The sequence below is a fragment of the Crotalus tigris genome, unplaced genomic scaffold (genome assembly GCF_016545835.1).
Source record: "Crotalus tigris isolate CLP2741 ecotype Arizona unplaced genomic scaffold, ASM1654583v1 scf7180000018777.2418813, whole genome shotgun sequence".
Lineage (NCBI taxonomy): Eukaryota > Metazoa > Chordata > Lepidosauria > Squamata > Viperidae > Crotalus > Crotalus tigris.
The window spans coordinates 2,135,055-2,147,500 of NW_024097195.1; the positions used below are offsets into that span (position 1 = coordinate 2,135,055).

Consider the following 12,446-nt stretch of genomic DNA (forward strand, 5'->3'; position numbering starts at 1 on the left):
TGTAGTACTCCCATGCACAGTAATTACCAATGACAGAATTCATTTTAAACTGGTCTCCCTATAAAATTACAAAGAGAGCATGAGTTCCAAAATCCTGTTCAGTATCTGCAAAACCAATTGAATTGTGTTATAATGGCCAGTTCACAAAGCAGAGGGCACCGATTAAAGTGAGGACAATGTGTTTCCACATTTAAAAGCAGTTATGCTATATGAATAATGTGTCTTGACCCTTTATTTGTAGTTATTGAAAGATTATTTAAGAATATAGAGGTAAAACCTATTGGCTGCATTTCTCAGATGCTGTAAAACTAAATCAGTTACTTTTATTTTATGGATATCTACATCTTTTCAAAGCTATAACTAACTAAAAGATATACATATAAATGTATCATCATAATTATTTTTTCCTAGAACCACCGATTGATTGATTGATTGATTGATTGATTGATCGATGAAAGAATCTTACAGTAATGTGTGTTACTAAATGGAGCAATGGGAGAATTCAATAATCATTTGAAACATTTTTCCACGTTTTACATTCAGTTAATTATATACTCACTTCCAGATATGTAGGCATACTCTATACTGAGTGGTAAAAATCAAAATAAAATTCGATAGAATCCTTTCTAGTTGACTAGTCATGCCAGAAATCCACAGGGACATGCCAAAGGAAAGAAGTGTCAGAAATTTGGCTTGATAAGCTTGACTGGCAGAAGTGAATTGTTTACTTTGTGTAGAAAGAGTATAAACCATCTACAGTAATTGCTTTATGAAAAAATCCTGAATTTGGAACAAGAAATAATGTATTTGGCCTTTGAATAATTTTTATATGAGCTGTATATCTGATCTATATTATTATCCATTTGAACTTATAACACCTTGTGGTATATATGTTACTTTGTTTTATAATTTAATGGTTCTGAGAATAATATACCCTCAAAACAGATAGAACAAGAAGCCAGCAATGGACGAGAGTGATAGGAGTGATTTGCCCTGATACTTGTATATTCCTTCCTTATGATATTTTTGTCTTTCATCAGTACAGAATCTTGTAATAGAATCTTCCTATCATAGATGAGATCTTTATCTCATTGTATTAAATCTGTTTGAGTTTTTTTACATTTAGAATGTGCCTGTAAGCAAGAATTTGTTTGATTCCTTCAATTCATGCATGATGCACAGCATATACTTTTTTGGCATTTTTAAACTAATAGAGATGAGGAAAAATTATGTGTGCTCTTTTGCTTTTTCTTTGAGCATCAAGAAAGGATGTCAGTCTTGTCTGCCCCAGATGTTTGCTGCAGGCCTGTGCAATTAGACTTGCATAATGTGCACTGAAAGCATGTGGTAAACTTTGTGGGCATAATATTACTCTGTTGAAAATGGCATTACCATGAAGATAAGACACATTTCCCATTTGAACTTACTCCACTCTCTATTTATTTTAATGGAAAAAACCTGAATGAAATATTGTCTCCCCCATGCATGGAACATGCCATTTTTACTTCTCCTGCTTGTTCCCTCTCCCATTTCCCCCTCAATTCTACTTTCCATAGTATAAAATTGGTGTCAAGGTTCCGATACAGAAACAAATAAAGCAGAACTCCGAGACTTGGAAATTCTTCAAAGAACATGTTTATTAGTTACAAAGTATAAGCATGTCAAAAGTGAAACGAAGTCTGAAGACACACATAACAATTCCCCAATACAAAGTTAAGAAATTCCACCTCTAAAGCTATGCAAGCAACTAGGTTCTCCAATACATCTTCTTGGTAGGCTTGCAGTCTTGGGAGCAACCGATGACCTTGGTTCCCACGGGACAAAAGAATATTTTGATTAGCTAAGCATCTGGCAATCCCCCCTTCCCCCTTTCTATGTGTCAACCAAAAATGAATAGGGAAAATGGCTACAGCCACATTCATTTTTAAAGTTGACAGTTGGTTGTAATTTGCATAGTTAATAGCCCTGCAGATTAGGTGGGTGGCAGAAACTATAAGAACAAATGGGATTTGAATGTTTTGAATGCCCAGCTTTTAAAATTTAAAATGGAATAGAACCAAATGGTAACAACAGAAATACTACTATTTTCTTACTTATATAAAGGCATCCAAATGACCCGTCATTATACATATAAAAAATGTGCTTCCAGGATGAGTTTTCGTTTGTGAAATAGCAATATTTCTATTCTCCTGCCTGCTGGATTGGTTGGATTGTCTATCCAAAGAGTGAAAATACCTGGGAGCATGTTTCTTTTGCAGTAATGGCATGATTAACATTTACCTGGATGACTGAGAATCTCCATAGGCATTTACCCTTGATCTTCGCATTAATATAATAATACAGTACAGGGAAAGAGCAATAAATCAAAATGAAGTTATCCACTTTGTCTCTATTGTAATTGTTTTATTTTTTATTTTTATTTTATTTTATTTTTTCAGATCCTGAACACATCAAATGTATCTCAGGCTGTCACTCTGTTTTATGTAGTGAGGAATGAAAGTACAGTTTTAAATGGCACAGTTCCAAGCAACCTTCTTAATCAGTTTTCAGCCGAACTGGTGGGATTCTATCTTACTTTCCCACCATTAACTATTGCTGAAGGTAAGTCTTCTTTTTTATTGTTCTATTTTTATTTTATTCAAAAAAAAAAATACAAATATACAAAATACAATACAAAATATTAGTTAAAATACAAAAATACAAATTCAAAATTTCAAAAAAAACAATTTCAAAAAAAAGAAGAAAACACAAAACAAACAAGACATTAAAATACATTGAAAAAAACCTAACACGTATATACATATTATCCCTCCTAGTGGCTAACTGATGAATATATTGCAACAATATTAGTTTCTCACCCATTGTGAAAGAGGCCCATTTTTTTAAAAAAAACCTACTAAATCTATTTGCAAGTTATTAGCCTATCATCTATATACTATATTAATGACCAAATAGCAAGAAGAGCAATAATGATAAAAAGGCAAGATTAAAATTTCAAAATCCTCTCTTCGGATCTGTTACTGTAATCTAGGGGTCCCCAACCCCTGGGCTGTGACCCACTACCAGGCGGCAGCCTGTTGGGAACCAGGCAATTGAAATGGTGGGCGAGCGCATGAAGCTTCATTTGTATGTGTGGGGTTTAGGTTGCACTGCTGCCAGTCGATGGAACCAAAAAAGTTGGGGACCCCTGTTGTAATCAACTCGTAGAAAATTTACCAAGGCATCTCATCTACCTCAAGTTGGCCCAAAGGATAACAGTCATTCGTCGTGGATCAAATATCCACGTTTTTCACATTCCCCTAATACTTGGTAATCATTCATATTACACGAGGTTTCAGGAGGTGATAACCCCTTGCTGGCCTTGGCTGATCCCATAAAGGAGAGTAGGACTTCATTTGTCCTTCAAATAGTAGAGCTGCAGGCTAGATTGTTAAAAATATATTCTGGGGAAAGGACAAATCCATTTTCATATGCTGCCCAAAAAAACTACATGGACCGAATCAAAAAATCACTAAGAGGTGAGTTCAGCTCAAGAACATATTTACTAATAACGGATAGACTATTTGGAAATATTTAGTATTTAAGAACCATTGATTTAGTTTGCTTCAAATAACAAATGTTAGTTTACTTTGCCAACCATCTTTCCTTAAAAGATGGGGAAAATCTCTATTTAAAATGCATCTGAAAAGAAAGACTGAAAGGGCTTAATAAAATTAGGTAGTACCAGTTCACCAGACTGGTTTCCAAAGTATGTCATGAGGTCATGAAATGACTACTCAGTGTAGTCACTTTGCTGGCAATCAATTTTTTATAAACATTTAACAATAGATTTAAAAGAACAATATGTATTATTCTCATCAAGTGATTTATTTTGTTACAAAATAAACTGTGAGTTGGATCCATTTCTGTCCATTTGTTGATGGAACAAATTTGTCCTACTCTTTCAACCCTTATATCCATGCTTTAACTCTGCTTCTAAACACTATTATAGTCCATTTTTGAAGAAAAAAAAGTTTACCAAATTTTTTTCTTTCTTTTGGAACTGAATAGTCAAAATAAGCTAGAATCAAGAATGCTAGTCAGAAATGAAGCAGAGAAAAATGGGTAAAAATAGCATCAAAGTGAATGGGGAAAAGCAGGGCAATGTATAAGCATAGAGAAAGGTGGAGGAAATAGATGGAGAGACAGTAAAAAAACAGGTAAAGGCATGGAAAGAAAGCAGTTGCAAAGTATAGGGAAAATGTGAAAGGGAAATTAAGGAACTAAATGTTTTTGTAACAGGTGAATTGGGAATGAATAGAGCTGGCAAATGAGAGTAAGAGGCTGCATTTGTTGAACTCTAGATAAAGCTTGTGAGTGGTATTACATGCTGCTATTTTTTTTTTTTTTTTGTTGCACAAAATCACATTTTACAAGGCCTCATGCAAAATTCTGTGAGGTAGAACTTCTTGACCACATGTACTGTAACATAAAAAGCTGAAGCTTTAGGGAGAATAATAAACAAGTTTTAAAATGTAAGAGTGGTTTTATCTTAAACTTGGCATTGAAGGAAAATCCTTCAGAAATTGTACCTTTTCGTGTTTCTTTTCATTATATTGCAGGCCTCGCCTGTTCTTTCACATAATTACTTTTTTTTTGCTTTTTTGCTATGTTGTCTCATAAATCTGAAGAGCATGCAAGGTTCATGATTTCTCTTATGTAAATATCAATCTAGAAAGAGCCTATTAATTTTCTACTGCATAATTTTAATTTATTGGGTAGAGGCACTGAGCACTTTCAAACTATGTCATTTCGCTTTAGGCTGTAAAATCTCCTTCATACATGATTTAAAAAGTCATAAATAGAATAAAATTGCTGTAGTGAAATTTACTTTTGATAATTGATTGCTCAAAAAAATATGTTTCTTCTTACATGGCATATGTGAATGTTGGCAAATCAGTGTACCTGTCTTTTAAATTAAAATCTATTAATGTTGCATTAATGCATAATGAGTAAATTAGCATTTATTTTGGATATATTATCTGTATGGATATGTATTGTAACTACAGTTATGGGTCTGTTGACCGTGCACATCAGCTTTAACCAATCCAGATTGCAATTTTCATCTTCCCCAGCATGGCCAAAACATGTGGATGGTACCAGTTTGGAAAATAATTATTTATTGCATTTTACTTGTATATTATAACCTGCCCCCAATCTTGAAGGGCTCTTTGTGGTTTAGAGAAACCACAGAATAAATCATACCCCAAGGTAGATGTTCTCATTCAGTCAATCAGGGATTAAAGCTCATCAAAAGGATATAATTTAAATTTCTTGGTAGAATATTCACAAGTAGGGGGCTATATGAAGCTTCATACAGAAAGAGTTTTGAAATTGGAGCTGCTGCAGAGGAGGCCTGTTGCTTAGTTTAAATATCTTCCCCTTGTTTAGTGACTGCAATCCATTCCTTAAATCAAAAGAAAAATATTGTTAAGCAAAATGGTTGCTAAGTGGACACATGTCTCTGAGGGAGAAAGAAATGCTGTAAAGATCCCTGATTGTTGCTCCCCATTCAAACTTGTCTCCTACAATGATCTATGCCTGATAAATTTTCTTTCTCCCCCCATTTTTTTGGCCCCTCGCAAGGTATAGAAATTGCTTAATAAGACTATTTCTTTTTGAAGCTGCTTTTCTGTGCAACATAGTGCTTCCCTAAATTTGCTAACATTTCACAGTGAAGGTTTTGGTAGTTATGCACAAAAAAATTGGTCCATCATGCGAACATGTGCATGATGCAAAAGGGGTGGGGCTAGCGCGTGCATGATACTTGCTAGCCCTGCCCCGTTCTTGTGCACAGTATCCCGTTTTTGTGCCCTGCGATGCAGCGGCAGTCTCTTTTTGCGCCCTGCGACGCGGTGTCCTGTTTTTGCACTCCGCGGCCGCAGCGCTAGTACAAGTCAGGGTGTGCACACACACATGCGTGCACTGGCCAGCCTGTCCTGCGGCCTGGTGGCTAGCAGCCCACACCCTACTACTGGCCTGCGGCCCACAGGTTGGGGACCCCTGCTCTAGAAGACCTGCCTGGAGGGGAGAGTAAATTCGGGTCTGTATGAGCATTCTTCTGACTAGTTTTACAATATCTTTTGTCTTTTCAAGAGGTATTTACAAATCATGTGAGAAAATAGGAGTCAGGAATATCAGGTTTGCCATCTTGAATTATACATAAAAAAGGTGGAATACAATATGAGAGAAATAAATAACTCTATTGTGAGAAAAATATATTCTGAAGTTTGAGTAAAATAACCTTGAACATGTATACATAATTTGTAGTTATGAATCCAGAATATTAAAACCACTATAATGGGGTTCATGTAAACATATGAGGTAGTACCTTGGGACCCCCTATTACAGTCTAGAAGGGGGTCTTAAAATCTTCTCACAAACACTCGGCCATTTTTCTCCAGAATACTCTGTTGTTCACTCATTTTTCATAGAAGAGGCATGTGGCAGTCCCCTTCCTTGAGCAGTTTGACCTGGCAAGAAGACATACAATGGAGAAAGAAATATTTCTTTCAAAAGAAAGAGTTTCTTTCTTTCTTTTTCTTTTTCTTTGTATATAATAAACTCAACAACCTAGAAGAAATTAGAAGGAAGAAAAAAGAAGAAATGAACAATTGTTTTCTGGAAAGGTTGATTTTAGTTACTATTAATTCAAGAACTAAGCTCCAGGATCTCTCATAGTTTCATAGAGAAAGATCTCAATGAATGTAATAAGGCAGTGGTCCCCAACCTCTGGTCCGGTACTGGGCTGCGGCATGCCAACAACTGGTCCACACAAACAAGCAAAGGCCCATTCATGGGATACAGGCAACATACAAAATCACACACTCTCCGGTCTGCAGAAAAACCTTTCTCCACGGAACTGGTCCCTGGTGCCCAAAAGGTTGGGGACCTCTGTAATAAGGAATCTAAATGGCTGCAAATTTCACTAATCCTAACTTGTGCCTAAATTTATAAATGTAGCCCTGTTGCTTTTGTTTTGGGGAAATCTTCTTTTCCCCCTCCTTGCTTTCAGTTGCTTCTGCAGGAGAAAACTCAAACCCCAAAAGACTCCTTTAAAAAAAAAATCACCTGAAAGAAGGAAACTATTTTTCTGATTGGCCACTGGACATGATTTTCCTTGACTTCTGTTGTCTCTGCCCATCACTGGATGAACAGAATAGTTGACTTTTCTTTAACCCTTTGAGCTGGTTTTTTAGTGGAATTTTCCCACCTTCACTATAATAACAGTTTAGTTGTCTTTTTTTTTTACAGTTACCCAAAACCTGATTAGCAAATTCTGAAGGGAAGTATGACTTCAGTTTATATGCCAGATAGGAGAAGGAATAATTTACATACAGGGCTTGATTTCTAAAGAACACCAACTCAAATATTTTCTCTGGTGCACAATTTATAATGTAACCTTATAAAACTTATTTGGAAAGTAGGGATGATCTGTGTGATTTTCCCTTTGTATGTATTCTTGACTATCTGATTCTGCAGCTTATTGAGACATTTAGAAATAAGGAATACTTGCTTGGGATTCCTGGTAAGAAAACAAAACTAACATTTTGCAGAAGAAACTTTTGGCACAGCACAAGAAAAAGAATTTGGAAAATGTGAAGCTAGTTGAGTAATTGATTATTTTGTTTCCTGTTTTATTTTAAAGCACTGGAATATCCAAATCTCGATACTTCAGAAGCAACTAGAGATTACTGGGTGATTACAGGTAAAGGTTTGGGTTTTTTTAGACAGCATTTTCTTAATTTTCTTACATTTAATTTTTTTTCACATGAGAGAACCTTGACACTGTGAGGACTGTTAAAATGAGTGCAATATCTGCCGTTTTAGGTTACTTAGTAAAATATTAAATAGTCTGAGACTTCTGTAAATTATTGCCTTATTCAGTTAGTTCTTTGAAAAAACAACTATGAATTTCATATCCAAAAATAAGTTGCCCCAAATTTACAAGTTTCAGAATCTTAACGAAAATAATGAGGTATAATTACAAAGTGCTGATTTATAAATACATATTGGCCATATATACACCTGGCTGTCTCATAGCAACATACTTACACTGTTATTCTCAGCACGCATATGAGAAAGGTTGATTTTTCTCTGTTAGATCTCCTTCTTCAATAATCTCCTCCTACATACCAAACAACTCTACCAGTGGTTGATTTCCTGAGAAAATCCAATTTGTCTAACAGAATAAAAGACACATTATTGGAAAAATACATGTGGGTTTGGATTTTGTTTGGTTTTTTGTTTCTGCTTTTGCTAAATCCTAGAACACAATAGTTAAGAAAATATGAATGTTCTCAGTATACATGGTTAACTATGCAAGTTGCATATTTTCTCTGCTTAAGAAAGTAAGAATATGGAACAATAATTTTTTTCTGTAATGCAACTATGCTTTGGCATAATTCATTCATGTTGTAGTTTTGTAGACAAATGTAGAATTTTCTAAATCTGCAGGTTTTGTACAGCTGTGCTTTGGTTTAAATTACTTCCATAGAGAACATTTATTTCCTGAATTTAAAAAAAGAACTTTGTTATGCAGCTGATTACTTCCAATTTGTTTGGGCTGCAAGATAAATAGAACTCAGTCATTTCTTGGAGGGACAAATATTTCTTGTGATCTTGTGATTCCCAGTGTAAATCTAATGGAATTCATGTTCTCCATTTCTCAATAAATAAGCTACAACTCTTATTTCTCTGGTCTTTTACAGATTTTTTTTCTCTTTTGGCACTTTCAAGTATTGAGTGGGTTTTTTTAATCTACAATGTTCAGTATAGTATAGGAACTGTACATGTATATAGGTACTGTTAATTATTTCACAGTGACCTCTAACAGTTGTGACTACCCATGATAACATTTTGTTCATATTTTTATGATCATTTTTAACATAGCAATTCATTTTTTTATTGTAATTGTCATCTGTTCATAATTTACATGGGTGGTCTCTACATGGAAATCAATATTTAACAATAATTAAAGTAAAATGATGCTAATAAAACAACTATTTAACTTTTTAGAGCACGTGTAGGTTAAAAAGTATATAATCTTCCAATAATAAGATTAGCTGTAAAATAGTATAAACTACTGTCCATATTAGGATTTGTGGAATTTCCTTCCAAGCTATTTTTTAATAAAAACTTTTTACAGATATGTGGTAGGATTAAGATATATTTTAAAAGCCCAATTAAAGGTCACACAGTATTTTGACACATGTACAGGCCCTATGCTGTATTGAATATTGTACATAAAAAAATCACACAACACTTAGAAGTGTTGAAAGATTTTTTTTTAACCATACATGTTTATATATTTTTAAGTTACTGCTGCAGTACATATTTTCCTTCAATTTTTGTAGTTATACTGGGAGTTGACACTACATTGCTGGGGGTGAATAACCAAAGTTTTGCAAGACTCATGGAGCAACGTTTAGCACCACTGTTCATGATGACTCATCAACAAGAAAAACGATTTAAACGAGCCACTACTATTGACAGCTTTACTGTTCAGGTAGAGTCAAGAACTAAAGATAATTCTTAAGTTTCTCTCAGTTGCAGTGTTTTTGTATGGTTTGAGGGTATCAACCAGAAACCTTATATTGTAGTGAAGATTATGACAAATTTAAGGTTTATCTGTCCATTTTATTATAAATTTCGGTAGGTTAAAATTAGAACAACTCAACAGTTGTTTTTTTCCTCCTTCTCTTGGTTCAAGAATGAGACCTGTGGAAGTATTTCAGGTTTTATATATACATCTATTCCACTGAAAGTTTGTATTAGTGGGAGAGATTTTTACACCAATGTTTTCTGTTTTATGAGGTAATATGAAATATTGTACCAAATATATTAATGTACCGATAGCACATATGAATGAAGGTATTCCAGGTTTGGGGGAGGACTTTCCCCAATTATTCTTCCCCTCTATTAGTTGGTTATCTGATTTGCACATGGTTGCATAAAAAGAAAATCTGAGAGCAGGATTAAGATCTTGTTATTTGGTGCGTGAACCTCAGTGTCTGATCTGTTTTGTTTGGAGCTGAATTTACAAAGCACCAAGAAGCTGGAATCACTCAGATTAATTTAATACTTAGAAACTGGAAATTTGAGAGGAATGTAAATAAATTTGCAGAGGGCTATTATGTGAACATAGAGCAAGTGACTTTTAAGAGAACAGCGAAAGTTCTGCTTATCTTGAAAGGTGAAAAGAACAGGCCTACAATGCAAATCCTGGTGTTTAGGTGGTTTATACTCCTGTGTACTATAAAGACAAATTGTGTATGTTTATTTTTGGTTCATCCATGTCTGCTATAAATGAACTAATCTAGCCAGGTTTTGTTTGTGAGCTTTTTGCCAAGGAAATCAATTCCCGAACAAAGAGTTAGAGTCTGGAATATTGAGATTTGTAGTCCTGTCTATGTATAACTTGTCAATATAGGATGCAAACAAGTTCCCACTGGTATTTCTGAACTAAATAACTTCCTTCTGAATATTCATGAATATTGCAAATTTAATTGAAAATGTAATTTAAATTTACAAGCCTATTTACAAATTAATATTGTCTTTTGCAGGATACAGAAATGATGTTTTAACATTATAGATGTAATTGCTTCCTAAGTTCTTTATTTGTGTGGTTTTTTTTTTCTTCTTTAAGATGGTAAAAATGCAGCGAATTCCAGGTCCCCGGGAGCCTGCTGAATTGACTTACTATATTTTATACAATGGGAAACCTTTGTTGGGCACAATAGCTGCTAAACGTTTGACTACAGTTGATTCACAAAGGATGGCCTTGACTTTAGGATATGTTGTTCAAGTACAAGCTGATCGTAAGAAATACTCTCTTTGCTTCCTGCTTCCTCTTTTAGTTATAATTAATTATAATTCTTATGATTGTTATAAAAATGTAGCGGAAACCTAGTGCTGTGGTTTATTAAAAAATGTTATCTTGTGTAGTTGCTTAGTTGCTTTTTGAATACTATATCACATTTTTTTAGAACAGTAACATGTGGAAGAGCTTTCTGAGAATATAGCATGTATGCATAAATACGTGTGAGAATATGTTATTTGTGAGATTATAATTTACACTGGCCTTTGTATTAAAGGAAGTGTAAGCATACTGTAATGTTAGCCTAGGTGAAGAATTAAAAGAAATCTTAGATTCAGCCTGTTTCAAATGCGGTAAATGTGACATGAACTGTACAAATGTATTAGTCTTAGTTCTGGATTGCATTGTCTACTTTCAAGCTGCCTTAGTGACTTCTTGCCTGCTACTTGTGTTGTGATTTTTTTTTTTTAGATTTATCTAATTTTTAAGAAATAGATAGATGAGAAGCTGCATGCTCTGATAGTTGGTAGTAGAACATATGTGGTTTATATAACAACAACATTATATAACAACAACTTATCCTGCCCATTTCTTAGACGTCAATTTGGATTGTCAACTTCTTGTCTTACTGAAGCAAGAGATGAATGATTTTGAGAAGCTATGTACCTTCTTTGCTCTTTTCTTTATTTAAGCAAGCAGAAAAGCGAGCCACCTACTGTATATCTGTTCTTAACCACAACAATTATCTAGACTTTTTTGCAGCTTTTTGTTATGTACAAAGTGAAAAAGAGTAATGAATGGTTAAAATAAGCTAGCATGTGAAATTGTTTGAAATTGGTGTCTTGTCCTTGCTTATTTGGAAACTGTTAACCACACTTGTTTATCACAGTTCCTGTGAGAAACATAAGAGGAGTATATAGATGACTGAATAACCACTCTTATATACAGTACTCGCTGGTATAAAAGAGGACAAAGTGGTGAATAAAACAGATGAATATCTGAACTTGTTAAGCTAAAATTCTAATACTCTGAAGAAGATCAAGATATCTTCTCCAGAGCAAGACGTTTTTAAATTACAGTTAAGCTTTGGCTGTTTGTCTGTAGTTTTGTCAAGACTGAAATTATGTATATTCATTGTAAATAAAAAAAGAAGTGTATGATAAATTATTCTGACATTGCAGATAATCTCTGTGCTTATTTCCACATATTACAATGTAGTCTAGATTGCAGAATATAATGTATTCTGGAATACATTCAATTAGTATTGTGGAGTTTGCACCAGGAAAAATAGTAAACTCTGACACAAATGAGAATTAAAACAATTGCTCACTAATAGGTTCCCACATTGGACCCAGTAGAAATAGGAACTGCTTTATATAAAATAGACGATTGAACTAAGTATTATTTATGCAGACTATTAATATCTCACCCAGATTCCTTTTGCTTACCTGTGTATTGATTTTTTTTATAGTAGTGTTAGTACTTGGTTAAGCTACATACGTTTGATGCTTTTTTATGTATTTATATATTTTTATGTAATTAGGACTATTATATTTTCAGAAGCTTGGAGTTCTTTTCATAATAGTTG

General features: G+C 34.1%; 1 protein-coding gene across 8 annotated transcripts in view; it reads left to right on the top strand.

Annotated features, from left to right (window-relative positions):
• Positions 1-12,446, top strand: part of KIAA1549L (KIAA1549 like) — a 166,763-nt gene that overhangs the window by 74,182 nt on the left and 80,135 nt on the right. For all 8 annotated transcript variants that reach the window (XR_005558245.1, XM_039355961.1, XM_039355962.1 and 5 more), the window contains 4 exons: positions 2,439-2,601; positions 7,688-7,747; positions 9,396-9,547; positions 10,688-10,859. Coding sequence is in view for 7 of the 8 variants with exons in the window: in XM_039355961.1 (XP_039211895.1) it covers positions 2,439-2,601; positions 7,688-7,747; positions 9,396-9,547; positions 10,688-10,859 (547 nt within the window). In the remaining variant the exon portion in view is untranslated. The remainder of the gene's footprint in view (positions 1-2,438; positions 2,602-7,687; positions 7,748-9,395; positions 9,548-10,687; positions 10,860-12,446) is intronic.